The sequence below is a fragment of the Polypterus senegalus genome, chromosome 13 (assembly GCF_016835505.1).
Source record: "Polypterus senegalus isolate Bchr_013 chromosome 13, ASM1683550v1, whole genome shotgun sequence".
Taxonomy (NCBI): Eukaryota; Metazoa; Chordata; class Cladistia; order Polypteriformes; family Polypteridae; genus Polypterus; species Polypterus senegalus.
In genome coordinates, this window is record NC_053166.1 from 26267583 (window position 1) to 26285395 (window position 17813).

At 40.9% G+C, this 17813-nt stretch overlaps 1 protein-coding gene across 2 annotated transcripts in view; it reads right to left on the minus strand.

The window, feature by feature from the left end:
* The window catches only part of spock1 (SPARC (osteonectin), cwcv and kazal like domains proteoglycan 1), a 605301-nt gene extending 590490 nt beyond the window's left edge, over window positions 1-14811 (minus strand). For both annotated transcript variants that reach the window (XM_039774114.1, XM_039774113.1), the window contains exons 1-2: window positions 14531-14811; window positions 13965-14138 (exon numbers count right to left, since the gene is read on the minus strand). In XM_039774114.1, the coding sequence (XP_039630048.1) occupies window positions 13965-14138 (174 nt within the window). In that variant the 5' untranslated portion in view covers window positions 14531-14811. The remainder of the gene's footprint in view (window positions 1-13964; window positions 14139-14530) is intronic.
* Between the last annotated feature and the right edge of the window lie 3002 nt (window positions 14812-17813).

Below are 17813 nucleotides of genomic sequence, written 5' to 3' on the forward strand. Positions count from 1 at the left end.
GGTTGTGTTACTTTAGTTTGTTGATCATAAGTAAATGTTTTTGCTCTTACTTGGCCACGTTGTGTTGACTAAGTGTAAGTTATTTAAGGAGACAACTTTAATTTAAAATTTACACAACTCTGTGTTGTGGAAATTGTTGGCATAACACATGCAGTTAAGTAACTCCAGCAAGAATTTTTAGAGTGCAGGTACAGGCTGGGTTTCCTCAGGATCTAATCTCTACACAAATAAGCTTTAAACGCAAACTCTGGTATGTCACGCTATACACGCACACGGAAAAAAACACGCACAATCTCCCACTAGAATAGAAAAGATCCCACTTGCGTCATTCGCAAAACGTTTTAATCGGTTATTTTCAATTATTTTCAAAGTCTGAACTCACGTGCCGTTGCACATCTTTCAGTTCCCCAAGAGTCGTATGTGCTTTAAAAACTGCATTATCAAAAGTGGTTAAAGTTGGGGACCTCCGCAGCTCCGCGATTCAGGAGCTCCGCTGGACAGCCAGTTGGATTTGCAGGATTTTGTCATTTGGTTTACTTGATTTGCGTCAGATAACCCTCCCCGAACCCTAATCTGACGAGAGTCTTCCCCACAGGTGACGTTTAATATTGTAATGGCTAACATCGTCACTCTAGAGATGGGCGGGTTCTGGACATGTGATTGACAGCAGGGTATTCACAGGTGTGCTGAGCGCTGCGATCCTGGAAGCTCTGGAATTTTCTCGTTATACCTACGACATTCGAGAAGGCAGGTGGAGACTCCCATAGCATTATAAATAGATGCTAACGGGGTAACGGCGGGAAAATTGACACGACACGAGACGCTGCGACGATCGGGGACACTGCGAGAGTTAAATAACATGCCTAGTGAAGTGACTGTTATTTTTACAGGGCGTTTGTGAGTTTGATTCTGCTAGAGGCTGCTGTAAATTATTTGTTGTGGAATTATCGCGCCCGTTATTGGGTTTTACTTGCATTCGGTGTCTGTCTCGGTCTGTCCACGATACAATATAAAATGACAACTTTCTCAATGGAGTGGAGCCCTGGAGGTCCGCAGCTAAAGTCTATTGTGCATTCACATTCTTAAAATAATAAACGTGCCAATAGTTCTTCGGAGCAATGCGATAGGGGAACTATTTTTGGTTCGCAGATAAAACCGTCCACGTTTAAGTTCCATAAGGAAACTTTATTTGTTTAGATCTGTAAAAGGCTTTAAAAGTAACCATGAATAGATGATAACAAGTTCTCCTCCTGATTTTCAAAGCTAAAAAAAAACAACTTCATACACAAAAACCCCTCTCAAAATGAAATGGATCAATGTCAAGCAAGTTTCTATTAGGAGCAAGACAACCAGTAAAACGCCATTAATAGAAGTAATAGAAGTTGTTATGTACGGTTTATTGTCTCTCTTTAACGTGATAATGAAAATTGCTAGAAATAATGAAAATTGCTAGAAATTATTAAATCACTCATAAAATTCTTAAACCTTCTAGTGCTCTCTCAGTTCCCCAACAGCGAATTCGTAAGGGGCTGAGGAGACCCTATTAGGTCCGCATTGGTTTCATCATGGCCGGATCTTTTCATCCATCCATCCATTTTCTAACCTACTGAATCTGAACACAGGGTCACGGGGGTCTGCTGGAGCCAAACCCAGCCAACACATGGCACAAGGCAGGAACCAATCCTGGGCAGGGTGCCAACCCACCGCAGGGCACACACAAACACACACTAGGGCCAATTTAGAATCGCCAATTCACCTAACCTGCATGTCTTTGGAATGTGGGAGGAAACCGGAGCGCCCGGAGGGAACCCACGCAGACACGGGGAGAACATGCAAACTCCACGCAGGGAGGACCCGGGAAGCGAACCCGGGTCTCCTAACTGTGAGGCAGCAGCGCTACCACTGCGCCCCCGATGCCACCCCTGGATCTTTTCAGGATTACTTAAATACAGACCCTGCTACCCTATCTTAATTAGCGATGCACTATCCAGCACACTCCACTTCGATCCTCAAGATTACAAACCTGTACGATAAGACCTGATTAAAAAAGAGTTTGAAGGAAAAATATGAGCTGACGATCAGAGCAAGTATGGAATACGTCAGTTTTATGAGCTCAGATGTGTTACAGTGGGTTAAAAAAGAAGTAAAAATGGACGGGCATTGACAACGAGAGCCCATAAAAAAATTGAGAAGCTAATGCGCTGTTTCCTGAAAACTATACTTCATTTAAATAAATACATATATAGTGTGGGGAACAGCCCGGACACAGTCAGGCAGACACCGATGGTTTACAACCCAACACACGTTTATTCACCATATTTACACTGTTTACAGTGGTGCACACAACCCAGTACCCCGTACCAATCACCCTCAGTCCAGGCTTTTTCCTCAATGCCTTGCTTCAGACCGCCTCCACTCCTCTCCTCCAGCCTTTGTCCTCTTCCACCCGACTCTAGCTCTAGAATGGAGGGAGGTGGCCCATTTTATATCGACCTGGATGTGCTCCAGGTGCCTCCCAATGATCTTCTGCTGGCACTTCTGGGTGTAGCGGAAGTGCCGAGGGCCAGAACTCCTCAGGTATCTGGGCGCCCTCTGGTGGTGACCACGGGCCCCTATAGGGTTGAGCTTCCATGCTCTGTTCCCGTGGTCCCCATACCAACCAGGGCAGCTGCCCTCTCGTGGTCCAGAGGAGCCATAATCCCTCCTTTGGTCCTTCCAGGCATCCCAGCTGGGTGCCACCCCCAGCCACTCGCCACAATAGATACATACATACATACTGCAGTTGAAACTAATGAGGTTGACCTTATACTCAAGAATTAGTTACAACAAGTCTTCTAGCAGCTTTATCACCAGAGTACTTTGCAATTCTGTGTGCAGAGTGAGGACACTGCACAAGACCATACAACGCAACGCCCAGAGGACCCCATTTCTGGTCTTTTACTTTATTTGAACCCAAACCCTGACTTACATCTCATTGGCCTTTCAAGAATGTTTAACAGATATTCGTTAACTCTGCTATCTCATCCTTATGCCAAAGTGGTTCTTCAAAGTGATGCCATAATGGGATTGTGTTTGGGTCCCTTAACAACCATCCACTTGAACATTCCAGAAAGAACTTTTATTTACTCAGGCCTGTAAACAGGCTCCATAACTCTATGAATAGATAACAATAGATTTTTGAAATACCAAAGGGTTCATGTATTTGGAAGGATAAAAGTACATTAAAGATTTCGGCTTTGTCCACATAATAGGAACCTTGTGAAAACTCGAAGACCCAGTTTCATATCGGAACTGAACTGTACTTGGTCCAAGCAATGGAGGCTAGGAGCCACACTCCCCAGTAAAGTGCCATTACAGAATTTTTGGGTGTAAAAGAAAGGTGGTGTCCATTTCCCGTAGATGTCATGTTGCACTCACAGTTATTGTGTATTTTACCGTTACTTTTCACTGTACTTTTTGCTTATTTCCGTATTTATTTGATTTTGTCGGAAATATTCCCCCATAGATTAACGGAGGCAGTGTTCCGAGGTTAAATGCCGCTCCAGGCCATTTGGTTTTCCTCTCGGTCAGACGTTGTCTTTTAGATTAGCGGACTCCTGCAGTGCCGGAGTGTCTCGTACGATGACAGCGGCTGAAGGTCCCTGCCGTTGCGCGCAGTGCTGCTTGAACAGGCTCCACTCCCCTAAAATGTCGGGTTCAGAGTGTCACCTTCATGTCAATATAAAGAGTGCCAAGCCTCTCTGCAGTGCGCAAGCCCCTGATATCAGTCAGCTAAAGTCACTAAAATGTCATTTCTGCCCTAAATCAGAGCATATCCGCGGCTGGCTTCGTTAGTGCCTCGATTTATATGCTACCTGTTAATGAGTTTTCAGATTCCCTCAGTAGGACTCGCTTATACCTTCCTTTAAAAGATTCTCTTTTATCATTAATTATAGCTCCATCGCGGTGTTTTTAGCGAAAGGCGCGAATGGAGACCAAAATCGGCGAACATATATTTATTTTAATCTCTTTTCAATTTGAAACAGAATGGACCCTCGCTGCGATCGCACGTTGTTTTGTGTCAAGCCTTGTAAGATGTAATTTAGCCTCGCACAGCCAGACAGACTACCACAGCATTTAACGCACACGGTGAGATTAGCTTTGATTTATATGAATAGATAAAAAAATAAATAAACCCACAATCGCTTCTTTTATATGGTCATTTTTAAGCATGACAGTGAACTCTTTTACTGTAGTTAAAAGAAGAGAAAAAAAGTCTAAATACATAAAACTAGAATAGAACTGCTCTGGAAGTTCACTTCCTGCGAACGGATTATTACATAGGCACATCTGAAAAGACCCCAACACTTGCAACCCGTGTGAGGATGACGAGTGTTAAATGAGCAACACCGTGAAGACCTCCCTCGGACGTGATCTCCTGACCCAGCGGCGCAAACTCAAGGTCAACTGGTCAAATGGACCACCTGGTGCTGCTAGATGAGAACGGCGATCAAAATGGCACGGCGAACGTACATGTGGAACGAGTTCCTCGAGGTAGGCTGAATGTGTAAAAAAAAGAGAAGCAGTGCCCTCTAGGGGTCAGAGCCGAAGGCGTGATGACAATGCTGTATAGAGCACAGGCCAAGACGCTGCTCAAGCTGCAAGGGCTCCCTTAAAAAAACGGATCTAAAATGGCACTCTGCTGGTTTCTGGTAGATCTACCGCTTGACAAGGAACATTCTGGGAAGGGCTCTCTGTATAAGAAGCTGGTTCTCTGGGCTTTGAAAAGGTTCAAAATTTGTAGAAAAAAAAATCCTTAATGTATAGAAAGCTACTAACACAGAAGTCTGAACTTAGCCATGTGTTACTGTGTGCAGCGAAAGTGTTTTGAAAGTCAGCAACTCAGTGTTAAAGCTAATTATGGAACCTGCATCAGATCTAAATAAATAAAGTTGCTTTCAAGGACCTTCTTGTGGATGGTTCAAAAACGGTACCCTTATAACAGTGGTCTCAGACTCTGGTCCTGGAGGGCTGCAGTGGCTGCAGGTTTTCATTCAAACCCTTTTCTTAATTGGTGAACATTTTATGCTGCCAATTAACTCTTTTTCCTTTCATTTTAATTAACTTGCTTTTTTTAAGATTTGTTCCCCTGAATTTCTTCATCGTTTCTCTGAATTGCTTAATTTCTTGGCACCCAAATGGCACCCAAACAGAAATGAAACATGTAGTGAGTGAGTCAACAGAAGACCAACTAAGTCAGGGCCTCAAACTCCCACCAATTGGACTCCAACCAGTTGCTTAATTAGGAGCCGAGTCTTGTTGTTAATAAAACCCGTTCTTTCTCTGATTGTGTAATAGCAGACATTTCCAAAAATTGTTGATTTTCTCTTTTCTAAGATCACTGTTCAAATGTTTAGGGGATCTGAACAGATCAGCATTCCTGAGACTTTCATCTTTCTTTATTTTCAGATATTGCATGATGGGACACAGTTTGCTGGTCCTGTTTTGGTTCATTTTGTATCTCATTATTGTTTGGCTGCTAATTAAGGAAAAAGAAATAATTAAGGGGTCTGAGTCTTCAAGAGCAAGAAAATTCAAATTAATGCAAAAGAAGTTAATTAGCAGCAAAAACAGGCCACTTATTGAGAATAGGGTTAGAATGAAAATCTGCAACCACTGCGACCCTCCAGGACCGGTGTTTGAGACCCCTGCCTTATAGCAATGCTCTGAAAAACGATTCTCTGATACTTTAATTGTTAAGAATCTGGGTAGTGTATAACACTGGCATGAGAGTGGGCACTAATGAGCAAATGCAACCGGACATGAAATCCCCAAAGTGTGTGTGTCATATACTACTAATTAGCCTTTATGATGACCTAAGAAATACCACCAACCCTTTAGAAGACACTGCAGTCTCAGTGTCCAGTCAGAGGCAGCAGGTAAGAACCACTGGTGTGTTTCAGAATCTTCCATTTCTCAGTAGCAATCAAGCTAATGATCATCAAGTGCAGTACAAGGTTAAAATTCCAAAAGGTTTTCTAGCATGCACTGTACCCATACATCATATTGTAGACAGACACACACACACACACACACACACACACACATACAAGACTGTAACACACCATCAGCACAGAGGTCCCAAGGAATGCACAAAAGAAGCCATAGTCTTAGATGATATTTTTGGCCAAGAAGAAACGGAAACGTGAAAGGCATCATTAATAATGAGTGTCACTACAGAATACAACCGGGATTGTTATTGGATATTTCAAAGCATAACCAGCATGTCTGAGAAGATTTCCTGAACATCCACCGCTGCAAAACACATCTAAATATGGATCAAAAAGCCCAGCGCGGTGAACAGATGTGCAGCGGCACGCATATCCACGCATCTCCTCTAACAATCACAGGCTAATGCATCTTCAAATATCCGGTGATTTGTCTAAGTTTCAAGTGGAAGCATTCTAATCGCCTTGTATTAATAGATCTTGTATATCAGCAACAGCAACGTGGTCGGTTTCGCCTAAATCTAAACTTAATCTCATCATCTAAATGTAATTCCTCTGACACTAGCGCAGCATTGAATCAGACTATTAGAGCTGAAAAGCAATCAAGAAGCCGAAGTAAATACTGCAATTGATGACTCAGAAAGAATGAAAGCTGGAAGACTAGCGGGGCCCCAAGGCAAGTCCTAAAACAAAGATAAATGTCAGATAGAAAAACACAATTTAATTGTAATGTCATTTGGCCTTTGGAAGTACTTTATATAAAAGTTTATCTAGCTTGCTTGTTTAGTATACAAAATACAATTTAGTGTTAATGCTATTTGGCCTTTGGAAATATGTCAACCTTTATGTTGCGCTCTTGTTTCATTTACTATGAGCAAATGGAGTCTTTCAGGATACCATTGTGGTGCAATAAAGTATTTATTACGCATAATGTCAGGAACCAAAGGTTAGGTAAACTGCCACACTGTACTGCATTCAGTGTTCATAAGCAACCATGTCCTCATCACGTCTGGCCAAATGTTTTCTTGTTGTGTGAATGTTGTAGCCCAGTGTTTGTTATAGTTTAACCAATCTTCTTCTTCTTCTTCTTCTTCTTCTTCTTCTTCTTCTTCTTCTTCTTCTTCTTGCTGCTCCCATTAGTGGTTGCCACAGTGAATCATCTTCTTCCATCTTCCTGTCCTCTGCCTCTTGTTCTGTTACACCCATTACCTGCATGTCCTCTCTCACCACATCCATAAACCTTCTCTTAGGCCTTCCTCTTTTCCTCTTCCCTGGCACCTCTATCCTTGGCATCCTTCTCCCAATATACTCAGCATCTTTCCACTGCACATGTCCAAACCAACGCAATCTCACCTCTCTGACTTTGTCTCCCAACCGTCCAACTTGAGTTGACCCTCTAATGTCCTCATTTCTAATCCTGTCCATCCTCGTCACATCCAATGCAAATCTTACCATCTTTAACTCTGCCACCTCCAGCTCTGTCTCCTGCTTTCTGGTCAGTGCCACCGTCTCCAACCCATATAACATAGCTGGTCTCACTACTGTCCTGTAGACCTTCCCTTTCACTCTTGCTGATGCCTGTCTGTCACAAATCACTCCTGACACTCTTCTCCACCCACTCCACCCTGCCTGCACTCTCTTCTTCACCTCTCTTTCACAAACCCCATTACTCTGTACTGTTGATCCCAAGTATTTAAACTCATCCACCTTCAACAACTCTGCACCCTTCATCCTCACCATTCCACTGACCTCCCTCTCATTTACATACATGTATTCTGTCTTGTTCTCCTCCTCTCCAGGGTATCCTCAACCTGCTCCCTACTATCGCTATAGAACACCATGTCATCAGCTAACATCATAGTCCAAGGGGATTCCTGCCTAATCTCGTCTGTCAACCTGTCCATCATCATTGCAAATAAGAAAGGGCTCAGAGCCAATCCCTGATGAAATCCCACCTCCACATTGAATGCATTTGTCGCTCCTACTGCAGACCTCATCATTGTCACACTTCCCTCGTACATATCCTGTACAATTCTTACGTACTTCTCTGTCACTCCCGACTTCCTCATACAATACCACAGCTCCTCTCGAGGCACCCTGTCATATGCTTTCTCCAGGTCAACAAAGACGCAATGCAACCCCTTCTGGCCTTCTCTAAACTTCTCCATCAACACCCTCAGAGCAAACATCGCATCTGTGGTGCTCTTACTTAGCATGAAACCATACTGCTGCTCACTAATCATCACCTCACTTCTTAGCCTAGCTTCCACTACTCTTTCCCATAACTTCATGCTGTGGCTCATCAATTTTATCCCTCTGTAGTTACTACAGTTCTGCACATACCCCTTATTCTTAAATATCGGCACCAGTACATTTCCTCTCTACTGCTCAGGCATCCTCTCACTTTCCAAGATTCCATTTAGCAATCTGGTTAAAAACTCCACTGCCATCTCTCCTAGACACCTCCATGCTTCCACAGGTATGTCATCTGGACCAATGGCTTTTCCATTCTTCATCCTTTTCATAGCAGTCCTTAAGTAGAAAATAATTACCATTTTCAACATTCACTTTTTTTCCTTTAAAAGTATAAATCCATCTTTATTTTTTTCACTACATGTATTTCTTAATTCTAGATTTCACATTTTGGCTACTATATTTCTCATGTAGGTGCAGCTTACGATTCCAGTCCCTGTGCCTTCTGTGTGGCCAGTCCCTCAGAGCAATCTGATTGGTCAGTTTGGCTTGGATGATGCAATGAAAGAAGAGGGGCAAGTTTGAGACACACAAGGAGGAGTAAAGGCGCCCACTGAGAGAGTCGCCTTCACCGACGAAAAAGTGTACAGAAGAAAAACGAAAAGTAAAACGGTGAGAAAGGCACCTCGAAAATAAAGACAGAGTCGGAGAAGCAGGCTTTGTCGGTCTGGAATGGCTGGCATAAATTGATCCATAGGTCTAACAACACTTTTCCTTCTGTACTCTTAAAAAATGGGGTCATTACACTCTTAAAAACTCCTAGTTCTTTAATGGCTTTTTATGATTATTATTGGGATGTATGGATAGTCATTGAGCCATTTGTAGCAGCAATACAACTTAAAGGACTCCATTTCCCAGCTGACCCTAAGGGTATTGCCCTGATTGGACATTGAGGAAAACACAGGGGCTGCTGGGAGCAAGATGGGCCAGCTGGAATCTTAAAAGGGAGCTGGCTAAGCAGCAAAGGAGGTCCGTCTTTGTGTTTGTGTTCACCCATCTACATCATCTCCCGCCTGTATGAATGTATGGGCTGTCTGTTACCTACCTGTCTTGTGAGTAACGTGTTGGATTTACCATCGCCATTGTCGGAGAGAGCATTCCCTAATCACACCACCCCTCGCCACATCAGGGCTACTGGTTGGGCTGTTTAATAAATTACTTACAGAGAGCTGTTCCCTGGATTGTCACCTTTTCCTTCCCTCCACTTCATCCATTACCTCTGCATTTGGACTGTGTTAAGGACTTTGTCATGAGTGTTTATCGGTGTGTTGGTATTTGATATTGTTGTGGGGGAAAGGGAGGGTTATTTGTCCATTTGTTGCTTATATTTTTGTTTCATTTGAAATACAGCTTCATTAGGTAATATACCGTTATTTCGTGTCTCTGTGTGTGAGTGGGGCGTTCCTGGGATCCCCACCAAAAAAATAAACAAATCACCGACCCTACGATGGTGTGAATCTGAGCGGCTCCAGACCGCTACTCATTGCTTGACAAAGCACTCTTTCATTCTGGGCAGAGTTCTTTGCATATGAAGTTGGCTCTTTGTGCTTTAAAAAGCTTTCCTATATGTAGAAAAAAAAAAAATACTGAAATCCTTAATGTTTGGTGGGCTACTAAGCAAGATACTAAGAGATAAAGAAAACCAAAGCTTACTCTGTGGGGTTGTATGCAGCGGGAGTTCATTTAAAATCTGGACTCATTGGTATTTCACAATTCTGTTACCGTCTATTCATGGGAATTCACTGTATGGGGTTTGTTACAAATCTAAATAAATAAAAGGGTCTTTCTGGAACCCTCATGTGGAGGGGTCTTTTGGGTTCCTCTATGGCATCTCCCTGAAGAACCACTCTGGCACCTTTATTATTAAGAGTGAAAGGGCGCCTGACTGGGTTCTGTGGTTTTCAGTTCAACGTTTGCCTGACAAAGACCCATTTGTGTATGAAGTTGGTTCTTTGGACTTTGAAAAGGTTCACAATGTGTGGACAAAACAGAAATCTATTACAGTATGTATGGTCAGAGGTCTAGCAGATTAAGAAGACCTCAACTTTGACTGTGTGATTGTGTCCTTTCGTAAACAAGAATCCATTAATATTTCACAAATCTGTAATCACCTATTCATAGTTATTTATGGAGCTTGCATACATATCTAAATAAATAAACATTGTTACATAAGAACATAGGAAATTTGACAAATGAGAGGAGACCAATGTGTCCATCAAGTCTGATTTGTTCAGCTAATCGCTAAGCTGTCCAAGTGTCTCATCCAGTTCCTTCTTAAAGGTTGTCAGTGTTTCTACTTCAAGTAGTTTGCTCCAGATTCTGACAACTCTGAGTAAGCAAATGCTATCTGGGTCAGTCCTACATGCAGGTCCCCTTCATTTTCACTGATGTCCACAAGTATTGATTTACTATTTAGTTCAAAGAATTATGTGATGCCTTTGAGGATTTTAATGAACTGAATTACATAAAGAAGGGCTTCTTGGCTTCAATCTCACATTCACTTCCCCTTAATTTCCAAACGCACCCTCACGTATGTGATTCAAACCTTAAGTTGAATGAATTCTGGTGGATCTGCTTTATTGATGTGTTGGAAAGACCTGAAGATATGCAGTCTTTGCTGCTCAATGACCGGTGAGTGACCATGAGTATACGATTTACCTTTAAGGTTAAAGAATTCTGCCAGACCTACTTTATCAATTGGTATATTATAGGTTCCCATGCAGTCGCCTCTGCTTGAGACTAAACAGCTTTAATTCTCGGAGTCTGTCAGAGGAGGACACATCCTCAAGTCCTGGGGAGCGCGCCTGCTTGCTTTTCTGTGCACAGCGTCAAGTGTTACTCTGTCCTCTTTGTAATGAGGTGAGCAGAACTGCACTGAATGCACTAGTGGGCTGTACAGGCTGTCTGATGTCTCTCTATTTATATTTTTGTAATGATAAAACCTAACATTTTAATTGTTTTTAAATAACTTCTGTACATTGTTTAGATGATTTTGTTATTTAATCCTGATGTGGCTGGTTGTTTTGAGAACCAAAAATGGTTCACTTATGGCACTGCTTGAAAAAAACACTTTGACACATTTATTTTAAGAGTGTAAGAAGAATCTACCATTCATTTCTTGATTTTGATTTACTCTGGTAATTCCTGAGGGGAAAATGTCTCTTCACATGACCTTTGGGGGTCAGAACATAGTGTCAGCCATCGCACAGCACCCCAGAGCAATTCTCAGGTTATGGACCTTCCTTGAGTATCCAAAGGAGCAGAATCTCTTCTTGCACACATGGGAAAATAACAGAGCAGAACCTTTAGCCAGAGAGCCACCACTCCACCTGAAAATATGATTTTCTTTTATGACACTACATCGTTTTTTTTTTTTCTTTTGTCCAACTGCTATCTGGAGATGTCTCATAGGTTTGTGCAATGCATAAAGTCCTTCATTATGTAGTGTACAGATTTGTATATTAGGGGCTTTACATGTAACTTTTGCTGTTTGTCTATGTGATGCATTTACACTTTATATTTCTTCCAGATAGAGAGCAGGCGCAAGTAAGAATTTCATTCCACAAGCTTCATATATAGAAAGATAGATAGATAGGATAGATGTGAAAGGCACTATATGATAGATAGATAAATAGATAGATAGATAGATGTGAAAGGCACTATATGATAGATAGATAGATAGATATGAAAGGCACTATAGGTGAAAAGAGGAGATAGATAGATAGATAGATAGATGTGAAAGGCACTATATGATAGATAGATAGATAGACTATATGATAGATAGATAGATGTGAAAGGCACTATATAATAGATAGATAGATAGATAGATGTGAAAGGCACTATATAATAGATAGATAGATAGATATGAAAGGCACTATAAGATAGATAGATGTGAAAGGCACTATATAATAGATAGATAGATAGATATTAATGCCAAAAGTTGAATATAAAAAATAACTAAATAAACAAATCGATTAAAATTTGCTTGTTAAGAAAGGAAATGTCAGATTCCCTCCTAACAGTAATGCACACTCTATACTAACCCCTATTCTCTCTTCTGTTTCCTTTTCCGGTGTCCTTTTGGTGGTGGCTTGTGTCACCACCATCTATTCAAAGCACTGTGATGTTCCAACAATGATGGAGAGATGAAAAGCCAGAAGTCTGTATGACCATCAACATCAAGTGACTCCGTGAGAACCCTAACTACAACGAGGACTATTTCATTTATGTTAGGTAGAATGCCCAGAGGGGACTGGGCGGTCCCGTGGCCTGGAACCCCTGCAGATTTTATTTTTTTTCTCCAGCTGTCTGGAGTTTTTTTTTCTGTTTTTCTGTCCACCCTGGCCATCGGACCTTACTCCTTTTCTATGTTAACTAATGTTGTCTTATTTTAATTTCTTATTTTTTTTTATTTCTCTTTTCTTCAGTTTGTAAAGCACTTTGAGCTACTTTTTGTATGAAAGTGTGCTATGTACACAAGGTGTAGAGTTATGCCGTATTGCCCCCCAGACGCATTACTTTACAAAAAGCCATTTAACTCTGTGATGGGTTCTTTGCATTTGAAGTTAGTTCTTTTAGGATTTGAAAAGGTTCATAATATGTGGACAAAAAACTAAATCTTTAATGTCTGGTAGGCTACCTAGCAGGATATGAACAGAGTAAGGAAGGAAAAATTAAGCCTGCATTATTGTGTGCAGAGTGAGGTCTTTGAAAATTAGGAACCCACTGGTATTTCAGAAATCTGCATAGTTTGTAGATGTTAGTAGATAACCTAAATGAATAAAGGTTCTTTCTGTATACTTCTTTTCGAAACTAAAATTGGTTCCCCTATGACAATCGATCTGAAGAACCCCTTTGACCCTTTAATTCAGTGGTTCTCAACCTGTGGGGCGGGCCCCTAGGGGGGCACGAAAAAATATGAAAAAAAGAAAACAAGAATCAAAAATATGAAAAAAAATCTGTTGAAACCAAAACAAATTAACTTAAACTACATTCTGATACTAGAACAATAAATACAGTTACATAAATGTCGATAAAAGTTTAGGTATAATAAAATATGCATCTACATTTCAAAAAAATGTTAGGGTGGCGCGATTAAAACTGTTATGAAAACTCGGGTCGCAAATACTTAAAAGTTGAGAAACGCTGCTTTAATTTTTAAGCGCGCACGTACCAGACAATTAAACCCATCATAAACGGCCAGCCAGCTCAGCAGGACCCTTCAGCTGCCATCGCAATGTACTTCCAGCTTTACCTGTGCTTGAAACATTGCATTGCTGCAGTGAAGTATTTCCGTAAATACACATTCATTTTTATGGTGTAATCGGGCGATTAACTTTTCATTTAGCATAGAATAACCTTGCACCAAGCTCAGCAAATGAAACCATCCGAGAGATAACTGAGTGCTCAGTTACATAAGTGACATTAACACCAACATAAACACCGAAAACTTTGACAATGATTTAAATCCATTCTTGTTCATAGCAGTAATCATTTAAAAGTCATTTCTAATGTCTGACAACTTCTTTAGTAGTGATCTAAAAATGTCCCAGTCAACGGCAATGGTTTCTCTAATCTTTACAACTCCTGTCTTGTGGAGTTTAGGGGAACACGAACACTTTTAGCACGTACTGATCTCTGCAGCTGTATAAGGAGATGCTGGAACCGCAGTTTTACGGCTCCTTCACTTAGCACGCTATTCAAATAAAACCCCATAGTACTTACGTCTCGGAATTTGTTCCAGTATCGATCTTTGTCATACTGGGAGACGGTGCTTAGCCATTTGTCGTTGTCTACGGAATTTCCATTGTTGCTGGCTGCAGTGATGATTTCAGTGCGTCTGCCCTCAACTTGGAGCAAGAAGAGCGTACAGAACCCGAGAAGATAGTGCACCCGCATCTGTAACAAATCAGACAAAACCGTAATAAAGGACTGGCGCAAGAGTACAGGGACCATTAGCCTAACGAGCGTAAAGGACGCCAAGGCAAACGTCATCAAAACATGGACCGGAAAATAAGCTTCCTTATTCCTCCAAGTCAGTAAGTGCCCTGAAAGAAACCGAAAAACGGGGATTTGGGTTTCCGGCGTCAAAGGCTGCAGGTGTACATTAGCAAATAATAAAACATCTTAGCGTGAGTCGCAACGGCTCAAACCTTCTACTTTGCGGAGTCTTTGCAAAGGATAACCACCAATACCCCCAACCCCCAATTTGTACTAAAAAAACAGATCACTAGATTAACGCATCTGGCCACCCCCGCAGAAATAAATAAGGGGAAAGGCAGAGAACATACCTCTCCTGTGCTCACTGTTTTCTCTCGCTTCAGATCGGGTCACACTGTGTCCTTCTCTAATCCTCCACTCCGGCTATTTGATCGCCTTCACAAGAATAACGCAATAAAAATATTTCCAGTGTCTACAGAGCGGCCTTGCACTTCTGTAAGCGAGAGAGCCAGATGCTTTTCCTTTTATTTTGGCTTATTTGTTTCGATTTTTTTGAATAAAGAAAGTAACGTAGGCAACAATCTTGCGCCACCTCTCAACTCTACCGTGAAAGTGACAGCGAATCGCAGTTACCAAGATCCTCGGAACAATAACACCCTCCTCCCCCCTTTCAAGCCCCTCCTGATGGTGCTGAGACACACCCCCCTGTGTACTCCGCAACCCCACCTCCCCTCGTCAAGAACACGCACGCGGAGTCCGCGAGTGGCACCTGCTGACTGGAAATAAAATCGAGATGAGGAGAACTGGAAAGATGAAGCTGCCAAGTGCTGCCAGAGTTCTCGGAACTGGAAACTGAAATTGCCACCCACCCATTGCGAGCGGGAAATGTAGACATGATATGGTCTTAAACGTGCAAGAAATCCAAAAATACCAGGATTATTATTATTATTATTATTATTATTATTATTATTATTATTATTATTATTATTATTGTTGTTGTTGTTGTTGTTGTTGTTGTTGTTGTAATAGACATTGCGATTTCGTTTGTTGAGGAGCCTCCAGAGTTTTAAAGATTAAAGTTGCCGAAGCGATCAAAGCCAACATAACGGGATTACATACTGTTCTCGGACAGCTCCACCAAACTAACCCTGAAACCTGTAATTTGTCTATACTGTTTTTTGCACGTGTTATGTTTATAAATATATTACAATGTTTTAAGTCTGATCTTCACCGTAGCAGGGCTATTCTTAAGATAAAAATTACCTCAGAGTTCCCTTTACTAAGTAATTCACCGTTGCGAGTTTCACTGTGTTTAGCGCGAGGAGCCGGGAGCTGTCCATTCAGCACCACAGCTTAGTTAGAAGATTGGCACCGAAAGAAATGTTTTGATTATTTCATCTGATAACTGTATATTTTTGAGCACCGAATCCAAAAAATGAAAAACATTTTTCTCTATTAGTTTGCTTTTCTTCACAATATACATATTTTAGCTGTCAGTTATATTTTGTCTTATTCTTGCACTATAATTAATTGAATATCTATATTTAATTTTAATTACACTTTTTAAGTGCAATATTTTCTGATATTAAAACCTATTTTAAAAGCAAAATGGCTAGTTTATCTGATAATAGAGTCAAAATATAGGTGCGGTTTAACACGATGATGGGTCATAGCAGCAGACAACAACACATGAATCGGTTAGAAATAAAAACTTACTACAACTTCCTATTGGTACCAAAGTAGAGAAGAATATGCAGCATATTTTAAGAAGGATGGATCCTTGATTTACTGCACTGACGTAAGTGGGCTGGTGTGGAAACTTGGCAAAGATTACAATGCAGAACAATGGAGACTATTCATAGACTAAAGAAGCCTGAAAGTGGAACTTCTTCATAATAATAACGCATCGATACCTGTTGCTCATTCTGTGCATTAGAAAGAAGCTTACACAAACTTTGAAAATCTTCTTGAGAAAATTAATTGCAATGGCCACCTTTGGTTGTGGGGACCTGTAAGGTTTGTGCTGGGTCATCAGTAAGGACATACTAAATTGTCTTTGTGAATTGGACAGCAGAGTCAAGAATTGACATTGTGAGTTCAAAGCTACGGCTTGGCACCAAAAACATCATCACACCAAGCTTGACAATCAAAATAATTTGGTGTTATACCACTGCTTCAGCTAGGTTTATTGAAGTACTTTGTCAAACCCTATCAAAAGCTTGTATGTTTTTCATATTTGGGACAAAATTTTCAAAGTTTGTCTGAGGTTAAATTGACATAGGGCATTTGTGCCAAATTGGATATAACAAAACTGATTCTAGCGCAGATTATGATGGTGCAATGAATGACCTGGAAGTTAGAGGCCTGGGTATCATTCAAAGAATTAATTTCTAAGTTTTTAGGTAACAACAAAGATTCAAATTCTAAAGAAATTGTAAAGATCTATTATTATGTATTATTTTAAAGAATTGGGTTGCAACATGTGTTTCAAAGTTGTCATCTTTGGCGCTTTTATGTAAGGGCCACCATTTATGAAAGTTCAGGCATGCACATGCTCTGGGCACTTTGAGGGCCTGCACACAGCCGCCCTTTACCTTTTCGTCACACTCTGATGATACAGAGAGATGCTGTTCCCCTTGCATGCACCTTCAAAGTACACAGAATATGCTTGAAGGGGCACTGGTTGTGCTAATGAAAGAGCATGCGTGCACACTATGGACACAGAGGCGGACCCCCACGTCCTTCCATCCCCCAAACAAATGCACAAAGACAGGTCATTGCAGTCTGATAATACTGACTACCCGCTTTGAACACCAAGGGGTGACAGGGTCCAAGTGGGCTTTGACCAGCACTGATATTTTGTACTGATTTTTAAAAAATGTACTTGAAAATCTTGGTGCGGTGAGTGAAGAGTGTAGGGTGAAAGATTCCTTTAGGATAACAAAGACATGGAAAGAAGGTACCAGGGAAGTTGGGATGTCAGTTTGAAGGCAGACTACTCCTGGATGATTCATAGGGATGCATCAGAAAGAGAGGAGAAACAAAGGGCCTCAAAACGAAGTTTTGGATCAAAGAAACTAAGAAGTGACAAAGAAGTTCTATGTAAAAACATGAATTGTTTTCTTTACAAATATGTTTAAAGTTTTAGACTGAAAAAGTAATTTCATGTTAAATTGAGCTAGAGCAAAATTCCAAACAGTGGTAATAACATTATTTTTTCACTTATATAGTGCTTTCTCACTACTAGAGGATCCGGTACATGAACCCGTCACCCCCTTATCGTCAAGCTGCACCAATACCACTGCACCACCTGTGTGCTACATGAACAAATTGTGTTTTACTTGAATATTTTTTCAATGTTGTACTTAAATGTGACGTGATTGAAAAAAAATTATAATTATATGTTTTATTGCGTCAGGAATGCAAGTAAAACTTTTAATTAATGTAATTTTGAAGACCTGCGCTCTCTTCCCATTGTCTCTGTCTATTTAGATAGATAGATAGATAGATAGATAGATAGATAGATAGATAGATAGATAGATAGATAGATAGATAGATAGATAGATAGATAGATAGATAGATACTCTATAAATCCCTAAGGGGAAATTCACATACACCAGCATCAGCATACTG